Here is a 25,038-nt window from a genome sequence, read left to right as displayed (position 1 = left end):
AAGGAGTAATGATTTTGAAATCCTGCTTCTAATATAAAATTAGGTGTTGTTCTATGTAAATGTTGACTGCAGGTGACAGATTGTGGACAGCACACTCTCTAAGGAGGCTGAACAGACAACAGCACAAAGATCTGTTGAATACTGTTGTTTGATAGCTCCCTGGTGCTGTACACAGGCTGTGATAAGATGACAATGGGCACCATTTTATTCTTTCAGTGGAAAAGGATCTGCAGTACTGGTAGGTTATTGTTCCGTCAATAAAATGTTTTATTCATGGGAACTGAAATACAGAAAAATACCGAAAATACAAACTTACGTTTAAAATATTAGTCTTCTTTTGTGAAGACTTTTTCATGTTAACCATTGAGAAATTACTCCTATAAAGATTTTAACCCGTAGCTCGCAGCTCTTACAAACCAAATGTCACAAAACAGAGCTTAAATCAGACTGTTTATTTCACCAACACACATGAAAAGCTAAACACAACCAACCAGCACTGGATCAGAAATAAGTTCAAGCAAATGTCAAACATGGTACTGTTAACACGAGCTTAACATTTTTACGTCAAAGGATGAAAATCCAAGCCACAGAGAGCCATCTAGGTTAAAGATCTATAGAGAAAAGAGTGATTATAATTTGGATTTTCTTGATAATCTGTTATTTATTCTTCATACTTCTACTCTAAAAAATCATGGGTTACTTCTTAGGTATTGCTGCTTTATCTTTATGAAATGCAGCACTTCCAAGAGGAAATTCAACAGGTGAATCTAAGAACAATCAGCAGATGGAATATTTTAGCAGAAAGTGTGTGCTCATAAAATAGCGTTATTTCCAGCAAATTAAAAGAAAAGCAGCAACTAAATTTGACTGCTTATAAAAGACAGGTTTTAAAACCACAAGTTATTCTTAAACTGAACACAAAGAAATAATATCTATGTGCACATGCTAAAAGAAATTCTTTTAAATACGTTTGACTAAGTTCAAAGAAATGCAAGCAAGGAAAATATTTTGTGTTTTACCAATTAACATCATTTACAGGTTGCTACCATCACCAGTGTAGCACTGTCTAAAGGATCTTGATAAACTTTTGGGACTACCAAGGTACAGGACATGTCAGTTCTTTACCTGGTGGGTAAACCAAAGCCACATGGTCTCCATCTTGTAAATGTCCCCGTTCCATTAACATGACAGCTATCTTCTCAGCTCGTTTATGTAGCTGGACACATGTTAGTGAGTTGGCTATTGTTCCCTGCACAGGAAGAAAGATAAATATCACAGAAGACAATACAATGTGCTGAAACTCTTTTCCTCTGCACCTCAGAAGTTAACTAGATGAGGTGCAGCCACAATATGCCATACAATCAACTCAAATATGGAAACCTCCAGCCTTATTCCAAACTGTAGTTGGAAGGAAAAAAGATGTTTGTAAAGCAGAGGAACATTCTCTATTCCTTTCTCTGTCCCTTCTGCCCCCACCAGTGTGGTTGCTCTAATCAAGGGAGTACAGTAGTATGCTAATAGCCTGCCCATGTAACCTATACTTCCCTTGCTGCACAGGCAGCATTCCTGCTACAGCCAGGAACGTGCCTTTATGGTCTCAGCAGCAAACTGGAGAATCTGTGGAGAGCAATCCTGAAAATTGCACTTTGTTGTCTACACGCTGGAGTAAAGCCAAATGGCACAGCAGAAATAAAAGACAAGAGACAAAAGACACAGGAGAAAACAATACTTTGTGATGGGGAAAAGAATTAGCCTGGAACAAAAGCTAAGCAGATGCATATAAAAGAAACAGAGAAGAAAGGCATTCCTTGAATTTGAGCATGAAAAAAAAGGGGAAGAGACAACATACTACAGTTTGGCTTTTGGTACCACTTCAAAAAATGCTAACCCAAAAATATCAAACAGATACAGTGTTTTAAATTGGATGAGCATTACAGCTCTCACACTTCCTAAATATATATACGTGTCTATGTATGCACACACACAAACACACATTTAGAGAAATATATACATCTCTATCAAAATATTCCCTATCACAGCTGACACCGCAGAAGAGAACTCTAAAAATGAACGTGCAGGACAGACTGACTGTGCCTAGAGCTGAGCTGGCCAGGTCTGGGCTGAGATAAAGGGACAGGGCAGTATGGGAAGGGCTACACCTCTGCTTGTGCGCCCGTTCTGTGGAAAGAGAGGATTTCAGACTCCGGAACTGTTGTGATACACCTGGCACCTATCACAAGCACTAAGTTCACTTAAAAATAGGGAGTCTGAAAAAACTGGTGTGTGTGCGTGTGTGTGTGTGTAAATATATATACACACGCTTAAAAAGAATAATGTATCAAAAATGCAGTGCAATGCAATCAAAAATATTGTATTGCTATCCTTATTAAGGGAGAAAGCAAGAAGGTCTACCGTTTTAAACAAATATTCTTTACACTCTATTTTAACAAGGCAAGGAATAATATTTGGCCTGGTTGCTGGCTTCTATCTACCATCCCCATCCCCATTCCCCCCCTGCAGTATTGTTGACCACAAATTTCAGAGAGGAGAGAGCAGTTTGACAAAGGTCTAGTACTGGAAGTAGTGGCATGTTACCAGCATCACTTGGCATTCGCTAACTTAATTATAAACTGTCAACAAAGAGGACAATCCAACTGAAGATAAAAAGGACAAAGTCAGGGCTTAGCTTTCTTCTTCAGCATCTTCAGCAACCATACTTACTGAAAAGCAATTTTAATCAGTCTTCTGAACAATGCGGAGATCATTTCACTAAGAAAGCTTCCTCTAAAGACACATTAGACTATATGGATGCTGGACTGGAGATGGCTTCCATCTGTCCAGCCCTAAATATGGCCAAGGTCTGGGTGTACTTGTCACTGTAGATCTGCCAGTAGGAATGTGCTTAAACTCTTCATTCCTTCTTTCAAGAAATTGCCTGTTTGCATAGTTATGGGAAGAAGGACCCTTTATATCCCCACATACATTAGAAGCACAGCCCTCACTGACAAAGAAAGGGAATTGCTGCAAATCATGTAAACTTAAGAAATCATTTAAGACTTCTGGCACTTTACATATGAACCAGTGGAAAGACAGTGTTTCTATGAAGTGCAGGGAAGGAGAATCCTGCTGTTGGACAAGAATCATTGGCAAGCACCAGGCAACTATTCCCTTTAGGTCTTTTATATGAGCTGTCCTGCACTGTAAAGGTGTTGCAATCCTTTGTGACACACACTAAAAACAATGTCCTGCGCTGATTTTGAAATATTCCAAATTCTCAGAAAGCTTGGGTTACAGGAAAACACTAATCTCAGTGGATTTCTATTAGTCATCCACTGCAAGATGCCTGGATGTTTTAGAACAAAGTGTACAGACAATGTGCACAGAAGAGAAAGAGGGAAAAGTCACAAACCAGAACTAAAATTCAAGATGGGTAATAAAACTTGTCTAGGTTAAGCCCCATCAAACTTGTCACTCCTTTCCATAAAATATTAAATCTCTCCTCTCCATGAAGCATTATATATCTCAAACAAATTTCACATGTTAAGATGCTCCACACCGAGAGTAGTGGTGAAACTGAATTTCAAAATTCAACTATTTCTCAATTCCATGTAATAATAAATTATTTTGTTAATCCTTGTTTTGCACGTTTTGTCTGTCCCTCCTACTGTCTGAACCCTTCTGCCAGCAGGGGAAGTCTGACTTTATGTAAAGCTCAAAAGCAACAGCCTGTGTGGAGGAGATGGGACATTACGTATCACTGACTCTCACAGCATCTTTGCTCCTAACTTACAGGCCAGAACAATGCACTAATTTAATGGTGTAATATAGAATATATAAACAGCATTACCTCTCAGGTTTTCTACTTTGCCACAGACAACTACATTAGTACTTTACCATTATCTGTCAAGTTGCACATGTTCACATAATGTGAGCTATTAATCTGGATTTAAAAAAGGTTATTTAATGACTTATTGGTAGCCTCAAACTGAACTTTGGTACCAGCACTGTAATCTGGGCTGGCAAAGCATACTCTGTAAACACAGTAGTGGTCATTTTGAAGAGGTTCACAAATTACTGGAGGTTTAAGAACCCACCCAAGTTGCGTAGGGACTACATGGGCTGAGACAACACCAGCTACTCCAGGGGGCCCAGGGGAGTAGCACTGTTCCAGGCCCCTCCTCTCCTGGAGACCCTCATACATTATGAATGTTTCCCAGTTTAGACAGATGTGCCTAGATGTATTGTGGTGGGATGGTTTCAAATCAGACTTTCATTCTCTACAGCAGTCTTGGGAATTACTGGTTTGTTATCTACAATCCTCTAGAAAGTCTGTATCACCTGCTCTTAGTAAAGACAAGTTCTGTACCACATGACATGCATTAATTCCTTTTTGATAAGCAATGAAATGCTGTGCCAGGTTGGCACCTCAGGTAATCTATGCACAGAGATTTATTAGTAAACCTCTGCAGCCCTGGATGGATTCTGGACATACTTCTCTTTACCTCCTTTCCCCATTCTCACACCCCTCCCAGATGGTTCAGTCTCAAAAGCAACAATCACTTTTTTACTTTGGGAAATGCTTTGATTTTGCCAAGGTTGTGCTTTTCAAATTGGAAATCAGGATGGTGAGCAGTATTAAATACTATACTACTCTTTGGTTTAGGAATGAACAGCATTAAGATAGATTTGCAGTGTCAGCTCACCCACAACACATATGTGGTGGAAAAAGAAATGAGAAATGTGTAAGGCATGCTGTCTGATACAAAAGCAATCTATATTTTGACAACTGGCAATGATTATTCTCTTTTTCTTTCTGCCTCAGTGAACATTAAATATAACAGCTGAGTATTAATGGGAAAAAGAAACAGAAAGGTCACGCTCAGCCATAGCACAAGGAGGTACAGCTGAAATACCAGTGCGCCACTTTCCATACCACAGCCTGTCAGAGTAATGGTCTGAGCTTATTACCCTGCAGTTGAGTAGAGTGTAAAGCACATGGTCAGGAGTGGTCTGAGCTCTCCACTGCAACACTTCTGAGAGGAAGAGGAACTAAAATAAAGCAGAGTGATAGTCATGACACTAAATGACACTTTTTGGCTTTAAAAACCAGGTAACTATTTTTGCTAATTTAGCTATGTCTTTCTTATTTATATGCTACCTTTTACATCATTACCCAGAAGCACTAAACATGAATTAATTCTCTTGTCATCACACATTTAAAGCAAGGCGCTTTTGCATGGTAGCAGTGCCCTCTCTGGAAGTAAAGCCACTGCTGTTATTATGATATATTGCTACATACAGTTTCAAAGCAATAAAACATTTCTTACAGATCTCTCTGAATTTAAGCATGATTTCTTTAGCTTCCTCTCTTTTTCTTACTATAAATATACAAATATTTATACAGTTTAGAACTTACTAATTTAATTACTCACATAAGCCCCCAAAAGAGCTGAATTTCAACTTAATTTTACAGGATCAAAATAACAACAAAAAAGGTCAGGACCATATATGCAAAGAAAATTCCCTGGACTACACTTGAACTAGTAAAAAAGATGTAATAGAGGGTGATTTGCGGTAGAAGCCCCATTAACACTTTCCACCATGTTTGCTCTGTTGTCCCATGCAAATTTGTAAAAAAAAATCCATACAAATGAAATGCAGTGATCCACCCTCACATCTATCTTATATATATCTCTAAAGGGGGGTCTCAAATATTTTAGTGTGAATTAAAAAACCCCCACCAACAAATTCTGCAATAGTAGTAATACAACCTATGTATTGCTAAGCGTCTGAAGCTAACTAGCTAAATATAACCCATATCAGGAAAGTTTAGCTTACCTTTCTGGCTTGGTCATTATCTTCTATTTGCCCCAAGTCTCTACCACTGGCTTGTGCGATTCTTTTTCCAGAGACCAAGTTCCCCACCATCACAGAGGCAGGGCCAATTTCTAGAATGAAGCAGAAATGTGCTAAGTGCAATAAAAATCCTTTGCCTGTGGATGAAAATTCTTTTTATTTCTTTTGCATTCCATGATATTTTCCTCATTGCTAGCCACAACATCAAACCTTGAGCACATCTCTGTTGATACAAACTTTGGTTGAAGTAGCTGGAAGATACGTAGGCTTGGATTCATCCTCTCTAAAGGTATCTAACTGAGGAGCCCATTTAGCATGGGCTTTCTACAGCCAGAGACACATCTTGTCTGCCTTGCTATTAGCAATCTTTAGAAAATTCAGCTCCTAATTTAGGCATGCCCATTCCAGTGCCTAAAACCATGAGACTTATTCAGGCTGCAAGGGACAATGTTCCTATTTCTCTCTTCTGTTCCCTGGGCTAAGTTGCATCTGTACTAGCAACTCCGTAATGCTATAGACATGAAACGACAAGGACTAGGAAGGCAGATGGTGCATATAATAAAATATATTATAGCACAATTATTTAGCACAAGGTAGAGACAGAAGAAAAATAACTTAACTTTAGAAGAAAGGAAGATGCCACAGGTGACACTTCTCCATGAGGTTGATTTCACTATGTTTTGTGGCTGCCATTAGGGAAAAATACCCATCTCACAGATAGCATTTATGCTTATGTTAACATTTGTTTTCTGCTTCTCCAGCATGGATTGCTGACCAACTGATACCAGGCTTTACTTCTATTCTGTGATGTCCAAGCTTTGTCACAGTGATGGTATGTGGTATAAGTGTCAAAATACAAGATGTGAAACTAACCAGATAATGCACAATTAACAATATCTGCAGACTACTCGACTTTAAAAATAGGAAAGAAATGTCCTCTGGGTATGTCACAACTAAGCAAAATGGGAGAATGTGATGCTATCAGTTTGGTCTCTGTGTTCCTGGCACTGGTTTTAACGTAGTGATACAAAATGTGTACATAATGTATCTATAAGTATCTTCACTGCACTGATCCAAATTAATTGATCACTTTGTGAAGCAGCAACAAGGAAATACTGAAGTGAGCACTGCAGTTAAAGGCTTCATTGCTTTCATTAAGTTAGTGGAAGTCACTGTTAACCTCTGGCACCCAGTATCCACAAATTGAGATTATGGTTTTGACTTCTGAGACATTTGTCTAAAGGTTTTAAATAAAGAAACAAGCTGATGGTTTTGGCAAACTTGCACTGAAGTCATGATGGATAGCCCCCATATTTGAGATCCAGAGGATAAAAGCACTTCATATTCCAAGCTGTTTTTCAAAGTGGAAAGTAATCAACACTTGGTCTAATATAGCTGAATTCAGGTCTTAAACTTGAGGCTATAGATCCAGAAAACTTTGAAATTAATTTGAGCACTAAAATCTGCTTTTTTCAAAGTAAAAAAATTGCTGAAATTAGCTTGTTCATTGGGCATGAGTAACCAGTGACTGGACTACAGTAGGCGACAAGGGCTTTCTCAGTCTCTTGAGTCAGTGCCTTGCTGTACCATTTCATCCAATATTCTTCATAAAGTGTGGCAGAACCATCTCAAAACTAGTTAGGGTTTTCCCTCAAATATACCTGCTGTAAGAATAATCCAGAACCTCCCTACTCAGGTAAAAACTTTTATCCTCATTCCTGGGTTTAATTTATTCATGACCAGTTTTTAAGTATCTGGTCTTCTTCCAACACTGTTATTTAGAGTCAACAGTCTTCTTCCTCTCTATTTTTACTTCACAAATTCAGCCTTCAAATAAGCCAAGGTTTTATCTTCCTCTGTTTTGATCTCAGTCCATCCTCTTTAAATAAAATTGACTCGGATTTTGCGAAACCTCCAGGTGTGGTCTCAGCAGTGCCTTGTAGAGTGACAAAAATGTCGTCATTTTTACTGAACTTAGATATGTGAGGCATTTTTCCTTGCACTCTTTGTGAAAGTCCTACCCTCTGCCAAAACCAATGATGTCCTTAACACACCTGGAATATTTAACAGGAACAGCTGATTGAGTCGATTCTCACCTACATTAACAGTTACTTGATTTTGCTCCATACAGTACCATGAACACATACCATTAAGTCATGGTCCCTTTGCCTTCACTTGTCTTACCTGGTTGTTTTTGCCTTGGTTTAGGCAGGTTTGTTACACATGTGTGGGGACACATCAGAACATTACAAGGATGCAGCGATCCTTCCAAGAAGAGCTGTTTGGTTTCTGACAGGTGTATTCCTCCCAGTGGTGTCTTGGGAAGTGTGTTTGCTGGTACGAGCGCTAAGCAGTAGACTCCCACTTGATGAATACTGTCAATAGCCTAAAAAAAAGCAGGAAGCAATTTTAATGAAAGGCTAATTTTTCATCATTCTAATAAGCACATGCTGTACTGAATTACTGCATAAAACAACCCTAATAATTAACTGGCAATGGAAAGACACTTCAGTAATGTCAGTGATAAGGAGGTTCTTTTCAGTGGGAACAGGTGGACGGAAATGTAACACTGATGTTATTATACTCATTCCAAAAGATAAAAAAGCAAACAAAAACCTGGTCATAAATACACAGAAATCTATTAAGAAATGCTACCTAGGCATTCCTCCTAGGCACACATTAGTGGCACATATCCTGGAGATTTATTACTAAGATGGGCTGGCAGCCCATGTGAAACTGATTTTAACCTGTGCACTTCTCGGAATTAAAGTTCAAAGGATTCCTATCAACTTAACATCTACTCTGTCTTGCAGAGCAAAGAAAAATTTCAGAGGCTGCACATCTATCATCATACACCTACTGATGTATGTAACTTACAAATTTTTATTTTTTTTTCTAAGATAGTAACTGTTCCACTCCCTGATTAAGGTGTAAACCATTGTCAGGCAGGAATGGGAAATAACAACAATATAAGGGAAAACTATGAAACTATCCATTTGAAAAAAAATCTGTTGAATGAAAACCTGAAAAAATAAGTATCTTTGAATCTTATAGTAATCATGTTCATTGTCTGACAAGTGGAGTAAACTCCATCACTTTCAAAAAACCTGTAACGTACAGTATCTATGTAATTTATTCAGGTAAACATGAATATCCATGCACTTAGATTTTATTTGCATACACATTTTAAGTGGTTATTTTCCTTACATCAGTAATAAAAAGAAGTGCAGCAAGTGAGTCAGAAAAACAACTTCAGACATCCATGCAGACTGAGAAACAAATTACAGATAGCATCTCTAATGAGCAGTTAAATGTTCAAAAATATAATTTACTTAACTTGCATTTTAATTTTTAACTGTGAGAGAAGTTAATGCATATGTCTATTGCCTTGAAGATACAATCTGTGTTCTGAGAATCAAATAATCATTTATAGTTATGTACTTAAATGTAGACCAATAAATTACTGATTACTTCTACAGACACTCTAAGTAATGCTTTGCTTTTGGCTTCTGTTTGCTTCATTTTTTATTGATTTGATTGCAAAATTTCATCAGAAAGAATAATAAAGCAGTTACTCCTTTTACAAACATTGCAGTTGTAGTAGTGGTAGATCTCACGGTAGTATCGGAAGACCTCTCTGCTGGTCTACAAGACACCTTACCTGAAAGATCAGCAATAGCAAGATATATATGACAGACAACACACAATGCCTCATGTTTCTGGCAGACACCAGCATAACCTCCTAATCATAATGTTATTTGTAGGTTCTGAAAAGCAGTGATAAATCATAGGATCCTCACCTGACATCAGCTTGAAGGAAAAACGTTACAAGGCAACTGACCACTCTTACTCAAATGTAAAACAGTGTGGCTCCTAGAGCTGGTGAACGGAAAGCAATACCCAGCTGGGGTGGGATGAGGGTCGTTGTATATAATGATTACCCAGTGACTTCCAAACTGTCTCCTTTGATAGCTGTATCTGCAGCGCAATGCCTGATAAAATGTCATGGGTCATTCAAAATTGTCACCTTTCATATTGGCCTATTTCTGAGGCAGGGAATGACTGTTTCACAAGGATGAGCACTGATGAACCGAGACTTAAAATTTTGAGACAGAAGAGTACTTTAATACTGCTGGCATTTATGCCTCTTGATGAGATGGCTTGGTTTTTTGAAATTTCTTTGTCCAGCTGGAAGTAAAGAGTACCTGAAATCTCTGTCTCTCTGTTTCATTCAGAAAATGGACTAGAGATACCAGAACTTGCAGAAAGTCCAGACTGCTATGTTGTTCAAGCTGAGAAAACATCTCATTCTGACATAATTCTCTGGGCAGACACTCTCCATTTCTGCAGTAGATCTCCTAGCTTTGCCTAGTCCTGTCGAGTCCTGCCACTGCACTGGCACTGGTAAAACTAACATCCAGCCTGCCAGGTACAGGAACCACAAGGGTCAGAATAGTTTGCAGCAGCCTGGGAGATGAATAGAGTATCTAGATCCATCTGACTGAATTCCTGGGTGGCCTGGGATCTTCACTCACACTGTCACTAAAACACCCTCCTCCTCCTCCAGTACTCTCAAGAAACTCTATACCCAGCCTGATCACTCCCTCCCAACCATGCCTCTCCTAAAACACACAGATGCAGTTCAACATAGTCCTGTACGTACAGCAGCTCTACCATCCTTCAGCATTCTACTGAGGTGCAGGAAGGGTCAGGGAAAGTCAGAATATGTGCAACCCACTGGAAAGAAGTTCTGCAAATAGTTGCAGCTCAACTCTAGAGAAGAAACGCCGGAGACACATCAAGGAACAGCAGAAGCAGGCAGTGCAGGGCTGGGCTGGCACAGGGCAGCACACGCAAGGTGCCAGACAAGTCTCACAAATATCAGAAATGAGTAGCAACTTGGTCAAGTTTGTTATCATCGTCGTCACTGAGAGTCATGACACAAGGGTAGTATCACTATGTTGCCCATCACTAGCAGACGATTCAGATACAACTGGTTACCACTTCCTGACATAAGTCATTAAAACTGTGATAGGGAAGGAGGCACAAAGCATCCCACATGTTCCTGGCTTCTGTTTTCCATCTCTGCTCTCAGCTGAAGTGGAACCAGAAACTTCTTGTTCACATAGTGAAGCATGCCAGAATTGCAGACTTCACACATGGGTGATGAAAGCAGCCACACATGTGTATACTTTGATATATGACCTACCATTCACAGACACTGCTGTGACTTGATCATCTCAGAATAACAGAACTGTCTTTTGGCAGGAGTAACTTGACACAGGGCTCCCACAGCGTTCAGTACTGAATTCTACTGGCTATGATGTTGTAAGACATGATTTCTGTAAAAGTCACAAAAACGCTCAGCTGACCAAACAGGAGAAGTCCAGAGTTTCAACCTTTTCCTTAGGAGCTTGCTACCTGATAAAAATTACTGAAACCGGCAATCCAAAAGCCTTTCCTTCTACAGCCATTGCCCTAGGTGCTACTAGGTGCTTCAAAGGCTTTCTTGTGTGATGGACAAGCTAGACATTCTAGCTTTTCTTGGTAATAATTTAGATGTACTGTGAATATGAAATGCCTCTAGCTGTATGAAATGTAGCTATCTTTTAAATCAAGAGAGCAGATAAAGCTGTCTTGAGATGGATAAAAACTTATTTTTCAGTTTCTTCAAAGACACGGTAGACAGATCCCCTTTCTTATCCAGAAAAAAGCAATAATGAATTAAAACATCTTCTCTGAAATGTGTGGGATCTTCTTCTTTGGCTTTGGGTAAAACAAAAAGGATGTTTGCAATATATTTACCTGAGAAGAGTCCTTGAAGAGTGACAGAAAGGCAGGTAGGAAAGGGAAATGGAAGTAACAGGTGACCAGCTGCAGACAGAGGTGGGACCATTTCACAAGGTAGCAACAGACAGATTTAATTTGACTACATCTCCATTAAACCTATCACTTTTGAGTAAGAATTGGCTTAACTGTGGAGATGGAGGAGATGGAAGATGACTGCTATCTAAAGTATCTAAGTTTTTGTGTGTGGACATTAGAGTTGAAAAAACTTTGATTATGGTAATGATACTGCCTTAACTTGGATTGCTGTATGTAAGGAGAAGATCAGAACTTTTTAGCATTCAGTAGCTTCTGTCTTCTGGTCAAACTGTCAAACACCACCACCAAGGTGGGTTTCAGCACAGTGGTATGTACCTTACATGAACCACCAGACAGCTGGAATGGGATTCCTTGCAATAGGTGTCCTCTCTGCAGTTAACCACATTGTAGATACTTAGATCTGAGCTAAGCAATCACTACCCTTCATTTCAGTGGAGAGAAATCAGCATTTTTAGGCTGTGTTTCATACCATTTATTTCAGCTATCAACACGGTGCACTAGAAACATATACTTCTGTCCCACTGATTAAAAAAAAGTAACTGGAGATCTGGCTTAGATACATATATCTACTTTTGATGAGGTCAGCTCCATGTCAGTGCTGATAATTAGTAAGAGACTGTGGTAGCTTTTGACAGTAAGAGTATATAATATATTTATTCATTACCCTTCTGAAGTAATGAATTACTATATCCTTATAAACCATATGCTACTCTTTCCTTGCTACTGCTTACTTCAATTCATCCCTGTTTTCTTATAGCATTTTGATTAGGAAAAGGATCGCTTTCTGGATTGTGCATCCCAGATAGGAACTGTCACTCAGAAGAATCTAATTTTGTGCTCATTAGGTGCAAGTGCAACTGAAGGTGGACTTACAATTACTCAAAGACAAATGTCAGTGACCTTGGGGGCCTGAAAGATCAATACAAAGAATATAAAGCAGGAAAAAAATAGCATCCAAACATACATAAAGAAACTTACCTGGAGAACTCTACTCATCCATTGAAAACTGTCTTCCTCAGTGGAATCTGGCCTTTGCTCAGCAACAATAACTATTCTTTCATCGTGCAGCACGCTCACTGAAAACACTGCTATTCTATAGAAGAGAAGGAGAGAAAAGTATTTAGTGCCAGGACAGATGGAAAAAACTTTCTTCTAAGTTAATCCTTCATAACTGACTTTTTTATTTATTAGTCAGACAACTAGTGCATCAATTAGTATTTTATTAATGGGGAAAAAGCAACAAGAACAGTTCTAGGTAATTTCTGGAGGACAAACAGGGGGCTTTGTTCTAGAATCATGTAAATACAGGCATAATGTCACAGTAGGGTTGCAGAAGTGAACCTTCTTGGGATACGAAAAGCACTAAATTTGGGTCACACCAAGGTTAAGCTGTTATATAACAGCCGACACAGGCACCTTCCATCTTAGAACTGCAACATCATTTTGTGAGAGGTCTGCTGTGTGATAAAGTAGGAGCGCATGTTACTGCATTAGGCTCTTCAGAAGCTTTAGATGTTTCCTGCTCAATTTCAGCACGTTAGGAAAGTCACACAAGGAACTGCTGTCATATTCAAGAACTTCAGTGTTATGTGTATTGGAAATGTTCAACTCGGACAGAAAGGGTTCTGTTGAGTCAACACCTTTAGAATTAACCAGCTGTTCAACTGGAAATTTTTTTAATCACAGTTTCAGATCTTGGTATCTAAAATCTGCCTCAACACTGTCTTAGGCTCCCACCTGTTGTCTCCTCGTTCTAGCAAAATGAATAGCAATGGAGGGAAACCACAGTGCAGATTAGGCACTGCCCTCTGAAAGCATTTTGGCTCGCTTACACCTGGTCTAAGCAAATTAAGGATTTCTAGATAATGTAAGAAAAGAAAGGATCAAACCTTCCCCTGTAGACAAATTTCATTGGTTCCACAGCCAGTGCTGTTGCTACAATGTCATCAGCGTTATGTCTTCTTCCACTGACAACCATCAAACCATCCATTTTGCCAATAACAAAGACAAGTCCACCTGGTCCTATAAAGCCTAGCAGTCCAGTCCTTATAAAAGGATACTCAGTGATCGGGCCACCAGAACTGGTCATAGGAAACACCTGTAAGACAAAGAAACACATCCTGAATTCTATACACAGAGATCATGCTGGGAAATATTTCAGGCATACTCTCTCAGATGGCTCTTCTGGAATGAAGTAAATAGGTCGCTAGTGATGCTCTTTACTCTTCACTGACTGTAAAGGGAGTGTCAGGAAACTCCTAGACTAGTGTGTGTAATTTTCAGTACCTGAGTTCCAGCAAGTTCAATCACACTTTGTTTACCATACACGTTTTCCCTAATCATGGCTCTGTAAATCATTTATGACCTTAAAAAATATATAAATCAACATAAACAGTACTGAAGAATAATTAAAAAAAGTTGTGCAGAGTGCAGCTAACCTGAAGTGCTATGCATATGTTACTGAGAGATTAAATCATAAACAGTAAATCATAAACAATCTACAGTACAGCAGAGCTTCTTTTCAGTACCTCATCCTCGTTTCCAGTACAGTATAGAAAAATAAGCAGGCTAGAAATGCAGCTATATTAAGGTACTGTACATTAATGACTCTTGCAGCTCACTACATTTTTATCTAAGGTCAATTAAGTCCTCACAATACCAGTGATAAAACCTTCTGTAGCATGTCTAGAACTGAAAATACAGCCCTATACAGAACCTCTCTGGATGTCTGAACACCAGACGCATACATGACTTGCGCAGGACAGGTTCCTACAGCTTTTGCTATTCTAAATAGCACAGTGTTACCCTTCTGGCATGCGAGGCACTTTGAGCTGCATTCTGACACAACCACAGTTTCTGCTGTTGCTTCTTTAAACTGAAATAGTCTAAAGGCAAGTTATTTAAGAAAATGGCAAGTGGAAGACCACGGCTATATAGTGTCCTTCAAGGTTCATCTAAAAAGGAAGGCCAAATTCTGCTGCCAGATGCCCATGGGTGACTCTTACTGAACAGAGTTAATATTTATACATCCTCAGCAATAATTCATTTCAGGAACACAAAATCTTTTGACTCTCTAAGACCTGCAAAATGAATTACACAGTAGAACAGAAAAGAGGCCCACTTGGAGAGGGCTCCTAAGAACATACTTAACTTTAAAAACAAGTCATCCTGTTCACTTAATGGCAATTTATTTGCTTACCATCAGGAATAAGTCTAAATCAGTTTAAATATGCTGTTAAACTGCAGACCCTGTTATGAATTATGAATGATTTTATAATTACAGCAACTGCAACAAAATGAATGTAAGAACTTTTCTTTCCTGAAATATGTCAAATGTGGGATTATCATTCACACTGAGTATTGCCAATTGTACTTGTAGCACAGTAATCAGCTACCAACAAATTTCAGATCAAATAGCATAGTAGGATTCCTGGCTTCAATAGTGGGATGGAGAATTGTATCCACTAATCTCCATTAATTATTTAATGTATAGTGTTTACAACATTCAGATCTGCATTTTGCAGGAGATATTAGTCATGTTTGGTCTATTAAAAGTGGAAATAGCAGAGCATTGGTTAAGGGAAATGTAAATGTATTTTTCTTAACTTTCTTCTCCAATATTAAAAGAGGAAGGGTTCAGAACTTAATAAAAATCTCAGTTCAAATTTTTTCAGTATTTCTCTGATTTGTTCAGCCTGTCATATTGGCTTCAGCAGATGTTAATGATAACAAGTGAGCAGGTACAACAGAGCTATCAATACAGCTGTCTGCACTGGAGCTGAAACCTACTGGAAAACAGATTCCACAAAGTAAAAAGGCTTTTACATAAGGCAATTCAAACAAAAGCAGGTAGGGACTAATTAGGAAAAGGTATCTTTCCTATTCAGATACCTCTTGGAGAGTACATCTGTCAGGATTCTGTATAAATGCAAGCCTTTAATGCTGGCTGCATTGTGGAAATGTTAGAAACTGTTTTTTAAAGACACCCAGCAGCCTTCCTACTGTTTGCAACAATCAAATTCTGCATGTAGCTAGCTCATAGACTTGTACAGTATTACCTTTTAACTTTATCTTTCTTGCTGCTTTCCTTCTGATTGTTTCAGTCCGTGGTATCTTCTTTCAAAATTAAAGTAAAAGCTCTTCAGAGCCTAAACTAAACCCACATAAAGATCTACTATCGCACTTAATGAAATGGGCTTCAGTGCAGATTATCTGGCTAGAGTACAGGTCCCAAGCCACGAGCATTGATTATTACTGCTACACTGATATTATTACTATGAATATTTAATGTCAAATACTATCTTGAAATAGAAAAAGTAAAAAAGGAAGGATTTTATGTAGCATTTTTTGGTCAGCTTACCTCAAAAGTATTTTTGGTCATGCCCGAGAGTCCATAATATGATGTACCCGTTGCAATAGCGCATACACAAAGTTCTCCTATTTCATCTGTTTTACAGAGCTGAGGAATTCCATCTGGCTTCACTGAACACATTATAGCTAGAGGGAGAGAAAAGGACTTTAAAAAGTATTATAAAATGAACTACAGAATAACATAAATGCTGTGGGAAAGACATTGCTGTGGAGCTGACATAAACAAATAAATTATATGCAGACTAATGTCTAACAACTGGTTTCTCAAACATTGTGTTCAACATTATCAAATATTATTTATATTATAAATAATATTTATACAAAGAATGTAAAGATCTTTATGTAGACTCAGTTTTTACACTGATAACAAACCCTAATTTGCCTTGCTTTCTACAATTTCAGTTGATCTGTAATATCGCTGTGAAATGTGATTGTGTTCCCAGGTTTGCATACTGAAGACCAGATTTGCCGCAGTCAGTGCAAAATGAAATATCCTAATGGAGTTCTTGATAATAATTGTACTGCCAAGGAGGCAGGCAACCAGGAAATCTACCTCTCTCAAAGTAGTAAGTAACAGCATATGAAAGATCAAGATATTCTAGCAGACTAGTACAGTTGGTTTACTAAAGAATTTATCAGAGCTCAGACTCCCTTTCACCATTCTTACAGGACTGCAGAGACAGCAGGAGCTAAACAGGAGGGATTAGAAAGCACTGGTCTGAGGAACAAGCACTATTTTATGTGTCAGCCATGTGAATAAGAAACAGGTATGCTGCTTTAGCTATAATTCCTGGACTGGACTACAGCATGTGTAGATTTTGGAGTTGGAAAGAGGATACAATGAACAAGGCAGACCAAAAATGAATCAGCACGTCTTTTACGTACAAGGATAAAGAATCTTGAATGACCCTTCTCTCACTCTGAAGATAAACAGGGGTGTGTACTTTTATTAAAATGATCAGAATGTAGTATGAAGTGCAAGATGGCACATCTATAATATCTTACACGCAACCAATCTTATCTCCCTTTATTTTCAGTTGTTCAACTTAAATTTTATAAGATGCATCATTATGTTTTATTCCTTTGAAGCATAACAGCATTCTCTTATGAAAAATTACAGTATTATCCTTTTCTAGTGTCTGTAACATCTCATTTAAAATCTAGCTCTCTTATGAAAAATCTCATCTTCATCTTTAGAAACAATGGTTTCAGCTTGAATTTATCAACAAGAACTGTCCAGTCATACCTCCTTTTTTTAATAACTAGGTGATAGCACAAGATCTTCGGAAAAACATTCTGCAAGCCTTCAGATAGCAATTTTGTTGATTGTTAGCATAGGTTATGAAAATATGCACTACTGAGTCTCATCTGGGTCAGGCTTACGAGTATTTATAGCTTCCAGACACCACGCTCCAACTTTCTTATTTTCTCTACCAGTATCTCACAGTTAGGGAACGGATGTTCTGATGTAGTGGCAGGTTGTTCAAAACACGCTACTAACATCAGCATGGACAGGCACTGGGGTAACCAGAGAGAAGAAACCTTGGGATTTCCAAACCATTAAGTTTTACAAGGTAATGGTTTTGGACTAAAATGTTTTCAAAACACAAGTTTGTTTGACAGCAAAGTACATCCACCTATGATGTTCTACAGATAATTACTTAAACTGAGGAATCATAGTAAGTTTCAAAGAAAGTTCCTTACCTCCTGGCATCACTAAGCCAACATCCTGGACAGTCAGAACGGAAAGCTTTTCTTCAGAGTCCACTCGAATTACTCCGTAAGTGAGACCATGCATGGACAGAACTCCTCTTCCTGGTGGTTGATTGCTGTCATCTGTTGGCCTGCAACCATGGGTTATAACACCAGTGCACCATCAGGCAGATGTAAGCGTTTATTTATTCTTAATGGACTACTATTGCAAATACTCCTCTGTTTGAAAGGTCAAAATTTCACCTTCTATTTTCCCCTACTAGACCTGACAGAATGCTGGTTTTCAGTAATTTCTGAGTACTTAGGTCTGTCAACTCTCCCATTCAGTGGCCACCCACATATACTGGGGCTGCAGAGATGAAATCAACACTAACATTTACCTAAACCAGCTTGTATCTGATTTTTAGATAGATTTACAAGGATTGCTTGATTATGCAAGTAAAGGCCTTTTGCCTTATTTTAAAAACACTAAAGGCAGTGCAGATGATGTGGAGTGAAACTGCACTCTAAATATTTGGAACCAATCAGTAAACAACTTGATAAACTCTCTACGTTACCTATTTTGAGGCAATCTAGAACTAGGAAACCAAACTCACCTGCCAGAATAAAAGTCTACCTCTAGCGCACTGGTATAAAAGCCAAGATGAGAATACAAGCATGCTGTGTTTAAACCATGAGATACAATTTTCCACTCCCAATACTTAAGCATTTAAAATTACTAAACAGAAGAAATTAGATTGTAATAGGTTCACCGCCAAGTATCTGTGGAAGCTACAAGGACTTTACCATCTTTAATTTAGTGCACATAATTGAATTCTTCCCATTCTAATCTACCACGTGAAAATTAAAACAAATTACACCTTCATCAGTCATGGTCAAAATGTTGTGGATGCAGCCTCTTTGTAACGCCTCAGTTTGCTTAGATTCATTGCTGACACACTGTACAATTCCACAGCATCAGCACAAGCTGTCTGTCAAGTTGTTTCAATATAAAACTGCCTGATGTATCAGTGGATACAATTATACATATGTAGAGTGTGGCTTGAGTAAATGAATGTTGACGTATACAAGTTATTAAGTCAGGGGAATATGTCAGGGTTTTTCATGTCTGGGAAGATTCTTATACTGTCCTGCATTTTAAAATGCAAAGCTGGAAGCCAATGTGATGCTGATCTGAGTGTGGATAATGCATCCATGCAGAGCAGCCAGACTCCTGCTATTTTCAAGATGGATAAAACAGCCAATATTTAGTTCACGATTCTGCATTTTTCCTAAATACTCCATCATAACACAACTGCTTTTTAACAGATTATGTCCTTTTATACGACATTTCTCCTCTACTATGCTCAAAATACTCAATGGGCCTTAGCCAATCATGCTCACATAAAGCCTTGCAGTGATCAGCATTATAAATTTCAATTAATAGGTTTTGTGAGGCATATTTCTCAAGTGACGTTGTCAACAAAGAAAGATGTGGGCACGCTTGAAAATGCATTAGAGCATAACAAATGGTGCTAGTAAACAAGCAGCTGTGATAAACAACATTCCCATTACACAAAAGGAACTTTCAGCGACATTATTGATCAACTCCTTCTCATCCTTGCTCCCCAAAACACACATTTTACTGCTCACAAGAAGAAAGGCTTCCTGCAGGCACACAGAGCTTCTCAAAAGCATCTAGGAGCAGAGGCCATCTAGACTTTTATCACATACACTGTCTGGTATTACTTATCACATCCAAAGATTGCTAAAAAGAAGAGCAGGTGTCACTTTGAAAGACACTGGCTGCATACGGGACAGGGGTGCCAGTGAGGGAAGCTGGAGGCAGGAGACCCGCTAGGGTCACGCTGGAGAACTTGTCAACAGAGCTCCACTTGCTGTGGCTTGGGCTGAGGGAACAGCTTTGCCTGGGTTAGCAAGAAGTGCCGTGCAATGGAAGCAGGTGTGCAGAAGGAAGGAGTCGGTGCCGAGGGTGGGGGCTCCACAGGACATGCATTTCAGGGCTGCTGTTTCAGAGTACTTCTGGTATCCTGGTACTCTGAGGTGGATCCTTGAATGAGACACCAGTTAACTGTGCTCAAGGCTCTTCTTGCAGGCTTGACATCGAAAGGGAATACAGTCAGGAGACCAGGATGCAGAAGAGAGGTAGGGAGCTAAGCACCTGGCAGCACCTATATATCCTCTTAGAAAGTACCCTGTCAGCAACCACCCTGCAATATATGGTATCTTATTTTGTCCTGTGCATGTTATCCACATGAAAACAACACTAAAACAACTACCTCTGCCAAGCAGGACAGGAATCACTTGGAAAGAAGATGAGATATAAATAATCCAGTTCCAATGTATTTATAATTTATTTTAAAGTTCACATTTTTTATTTACTTTACACGTTCAGTATTTCTAATACTGGATTTGGAATTCTGTAAGGCTGCTTGCTAGACAAAGATAAATCCTTTGGTTAAGGGAGGAGCAACTAAACAAAGGTGTAATTCTACCTACTTCATATACTAAGTAAATTTAGCTTAAACTACCAGACAAACCTACCCCTTTAGTTTCCTTAACCATGAAAGAGGGACAATGAGCATCTACTTCAACGCTGATTTTTCATAGTGAGTAGCTGCAGAGCATTTTGAGAACTTACTACTACCACTTACAGATACAATCTACTTCGCCACTATTTTCTGCCAGTTGTTTAAATGGGAAAAGACCTGTTCTTAAACTTCTGCATTCATTTAAACAAGTGGGTTCAGACTAATATGCAATGAACCAAAAGGGAATACCATAAAGAATTATTTGCATGACACAGTCACTTAAATATTAGGCTTCCTGATTCAGCTCTAAGGCTAAAGTACCCATTAGTCTATTACCGACTGTCTTTTTCTAAACTATAAGGGTATTTCAACTGAGAACTGGTTTTGTTACTTTTCCTTGTAGGAAGATCAGTAAAAATACACCATAGATTTTGAAAGAGTTGGAGCATTAACAGGGAGTTCTCTGGATCTGTGCTCTGCAGGGAGTCATTTTAATGCATACTTCAGCTGTAACTCTTTGGAACTTGTATGATAATGACTTTACTGTCAGTGGAGATGGCTTGAATAAAATGAAAAATACTAAAGCTCCCAAGTTCAGCTGGTATTATCCTACCATTAAACAGACTTCAAAAAAAGGAGATATGTGTTCAGTACCATACACTGTAGTGAGAACTGCTCTGTAATTACACAGTAAGGCACTGAAGATAAAAATGCTTTTTTTTTTAATTATTCACTGTTTTATGGGCTAATTTTTAAATTTTTTTAAATGCAAGCTCTCAACACTAGTTATTTTGAAAATGAATCTCTAGTGCTTCAGATGGCTATAGGCATAGACTTTAAATCTAGAAGGGACGTGCCAGCCATGGCATGTTGAGATACTGTGAGTTCTCCCACTACATAACCTGTGATCTGGGGCAGATTTTCCAGGGCTAGCAAGGAAAGCAAAACGCTCTCCTGTTAATCAGTGCTCAGTACAAGCAATGTCCACTGCTTTTCCACCTCCTCTCTGCACTTACAAGCAACAGCTCATTCCAAGAGAGCAAAGGTCTGCACAGCCTATGGCAGGGAAACCCACTGCAAGGGAAAAACAACATACAAGGGAAAAAAACCAGTTGGTGGAGCTGAATGAAGGGCTCTGTGAGATCCTACAGAAAGACAACTAACCTGGGCAGGGTAAGTCCCTGATGGATAGCTTTCAGATGTTTTAGGCTAATAATGAGATGGCTGAAAGTCAACCACACTCTTGGCCTCATGTCTTTCTTCCTGCGATGTTTTGTTGGAAAGCTAATTGAAAGTCTAGTTAACTTTCACTTGGACAGCGTATTATAAACTTTGTGGCGGAAAGTATTTTACTTCATGCTATTACAGTGCTTTATGCTTTTATACTGCCTGTTTTAACATGTGAAAATTATAAATGGCTGCCGAAATCCGAACTTAAAACCAAAGTGCCTACTGTTCAAGGTACAACTTTTGGAACACTCTGCTAAAACAGACAACAGTTATGCCATTTACTGTATGCCACAACTGTCATGACAGGTGACTGCTGCATACTGACATTCATGTACATAAGGCTTAATAGGTTTATCAGTTTTATTTCTAGTTACAAATCCCCTAGTCTTAAAGGGCATTTCCAGATGATTACTGAGAGTCTATGAATGGTTAAAAAGCTCAAGGCAGCCAAAACAAACCTGCAGAATGTCATCATTCTCATTAACCAGGCTATTTAAAGCATGATTTTCCCTGATAGCAATGCCACTTAAATTTCCACATTTTAATTGACTTTATACTTACAGTGGCATTTTTCCACTCCTTTTTACAGAATTAGTTTTTGCATTTCAGTCCATTTAATTTAAAATTAGATAAAATGACAGAAATTGAAACTATATTATAAAGCACTCTAAAGTTAAATTATTACTCTACAAATTCTTCTTATATGTCTGCTTTGGACATAAACAAAATGAAAACAAAAATGTCATTCAGAAGTTAAGTATACAGATTCATACTTGAATAAATTTTTCATTTCTTTTTTCAAATTACCACACATATTGTACAGTGGGCCTGTTTCCACTGGTGTAGCACAGTACCTTCGAATAGCCACAGTGAGAGCTTCTGGTGAACTAGCGCAGGGACAAATGACCTCCTGTCTTAGACCTTTACTTTGGAAGACGTTGAGAAATGCATCACAGGAAGAAATAGACCCTGGGGTAAAGAAAAAAAAAAAATCAGAGGAGAAAAATAATCTGATTTCTGAAGTGATGCCATTCAAACTGCAAACTTACTATTGAATGTATAGGCTTTTCAGGAGAAAAAAATTACAAAGAACCATGTTCACTGGGAAAGAAGTCACAGCTGCTAGAACTATACGTATGCATATACAGTTGTGTATGCATGCATAGAATAAAGATTAATTTTTGAATCCTTTCACTTTGTTCATGTAGAAAAGCCATCACTGCTAGATCTACAATATGAATTCCATTACGGTTTTCTTTTTTAGGATGAGGCAAATCAAAGATTGAATTTAGGAACTCAAAGCAAACTACTACAAACAAGCAGAACACCTATACATTGGTATCTTAAATAATACACAGAAATGGTTCTTGCTATTTATTGCCATGAAGTGATCCAGATGTGGTTCTCTAGAGTAGTGTAAGTATTCCCCTAAAATTCAGTTACTTCTGCAACTGAGCACCATCACTTAGAAAAAATGATCTGATCCTTTCTATAGCTTACAGTTATTTACTTCTGTCTTTATACATGACTGTCACGTTAAACAAAACTGGATTTACTGCAGCTTATGTTATGTGCAACATCAAGTTTGCATCAGGACCAACTAATGAAAAATCTGTTTTAAAAACTTCCCAAACTAATTCCTGTTTCCATAAATATCACATAGTTTGCAGTAGACAAACCCTATACTTTCTAAATGTTTTAGCTAACATGACCGAAGACTGAAACTTTAAATGCAAGATGGCAAACACTTCCCGTTCTCTACTGGACTACAGAAGCATAGCTTACATGGGTTTGCACCATCAGCCACTATGAGCATACGCAGTGAGGAAAGGTTGATGTCTCTCTGATCTCGATGCGCCACTAATGCCCAGTGCATGTCTCTGGATTTTACGCAGGCAACTTTTGCTGCAATAAGAATGGGTAGATTTCTAATACACCATATAAAAGCTATACAGCTGTATTATCAATTTGTACTTTTAATGTTGACTATCAAGCATGCTTTTGTATATTCTTGTTCCTTACCTTTGTATTGACAGACTTTTTGGATCCAGGACAGTGGATTCACTTTCATTAAGGAGTATGGAATACTTATAACATGCATCATGTTCATGACACTCTGAAATCAAATCAGATAAATTTTATACAACAATGACGGTAATTATTTATATTGTATTATGGGCAGGGGCATCTATGCAAATCACTCTATGACTGTTTTATCGTCAGTGCTGGCATTTATCTTTTTGTATCTAGCTACCTACATTAAGATGAAGCAGATCCCCATTTTCTAATGCTTTAATTAAGGATTAAGGATTTAGACTAATCAGATCATAACTTTGAAGTGGTACTGGGAAAAAAGAAACTGATTTTCTTTCTATTTATACTCCAGGTGATTCACTTTAAATAGAAGAAAAAAATACCAGATGATCAATGTCTGTACGTTTGCTATGTAGGCTAATATTATCCATATGCCTGCTAAATTTCAGTATATATGAAGACTCGTTACTCAAAAGGACAAGTAACAGCAACATATCTGTCTGAAGAAATCCCTCTCTATGAAGACTGAAAAAGTACTAAAGGTAGCAGGGCACAAATTATTTAAAAGAGAGTAGACAGAGAAATTGGAGTCATAAATTAAGCAGAGATCAACTTATTTTAACAGAAAATAAATGAAGGAGTTTTTAGTCCTTCTCCAGGTGGCCTAATTCCAGTGTTTTCAACAAGGCCTCAAAAAGTTGCAGGAAGTTTAGAAAAAGTAGTTGTGTGAAACTGATGACAGATCCAAAACCGATCTCCTAGTTTGAGGCAGTCAATTGCTTTAGTGATCTCTCAGTGTGACTATGGAACAAACAGCCTGTAAATGACCTGCTGCTTTGCTTCTGTTACCATTTAGAAACATCTTCTGAGGGCGTCACATCTCCACTCATAGCAGCTCAGGTTAAATACAGGATTTGTTTCAGAAAACCTAGGCTTAAGAAAGGTTAAGTGTCCCAGTCAATTAGTCATCTAAACACTGGTAGAAATGTAAAAGATAGTTCTCCTTTCAGTCTGGCACAAGTGTAGGTATAGGAAAAGTATTTACAGGCAAGTCATGAAGAAAATGAAGTTCATATCAAGATTAATAGCAAAGGAAGGCACAGAAAACCTCCATTAGACACTTGCTTGCAACTTCAGTGATAAAGATCGTTTTTTAACACGAGCTACTTACAGGCATTAAGCCCAATAGATCGTTTCTGTTTCAGAAGTGTTATTACTGCCCTTTGATATTAAGAACAGTATTGCACTGCATGGGAAAAGTATATGGGATCCCTGTGAATCATAGCATGTAAGGCCTGTACATCCTGGGACCCCCAAACAACAGTAACCCTTCTAATCTTGATATCTGTTCTTAAAATGATCAGTAAGTATTTTGTCAGTCACTGACTGCAGCAGCACCTTTAGAAGCAATTCTTAA

The 25,038-nt window shown here is 38.3% G+C and overlaps 1 protein-coding gene across 4 annotated transcripts in view; it reads right to left on the bottom strand.

Annotated features, from left to right (window-relative positions):
- Nucleotides 1–25,038, bottom strand: part of DIP2C (disco interacting protein 2 homolog C) — a 325,075-nt gene that overhangs the window by 56,293 nt on the left and 243,744 nt on the right. For all 4 annotated transcript variants that reach the window (XM_055805709.1, XM_055805710.1, XM_055805712.1 and 1 more), the window contains 11 exons: nt 23,610–23,703; nt 23,373–23,492; nt 22,442–22,556; nt 17,818–17,957; nt 16,103–16,239; nt 13,632–13,840; nt 12,721–12,835; nt 8,041–8,242; nt 5,839–5,948; nt 4,969–5,049; nt 1,126–1,249 (listed from right to left, as the gene is read on the bottom strand). In XM_055805709.1, coding sequence (XP_055661684.1) covers nt 1,126–1,249; nt 4,969–5,049; nt 5,839–5,948; nt 8,041–8,242; nt 12,721–12,835; nt 13,632–13,840; nt 16,103–16,239; nt 17,818–17,957; nt 22,442–22,556; nt 23,373–23,492; nt 23,610–23,703 — 1,447 coding nt within the window. The remainder of the gene's footprint in view (nt 1–1,125; nt 1,250–4,968; nt 5,050–5,838; nt 5,949–8,040; nt 8,243–12,720; nt 12,836–13,631; nt 13,841–16,102; nt 16,240–17,817; nt 17,958–22,441; nt 22,557–23,372; nt 23,493–23,609; nt 23,704–25,038) is intronic.

This window comes from Falco peregrinus, chromosome 5, assembly GCF_023634155.1.
Source record: "Falco peregrinus isolate bFalPer1 chromosome 5, bFalPer1.pri, whole genome shotgun sequence".
In the NCBI taxonomy this organism is placed as follows: Eukaryota; Metazoa; Chordata; class Aves; order Falconiformes; family Falconidae; genus Falco; species Falco peregrinus.
This window is presented reverse-complemented; position numbering and strand designations above follow the sequence as displayed.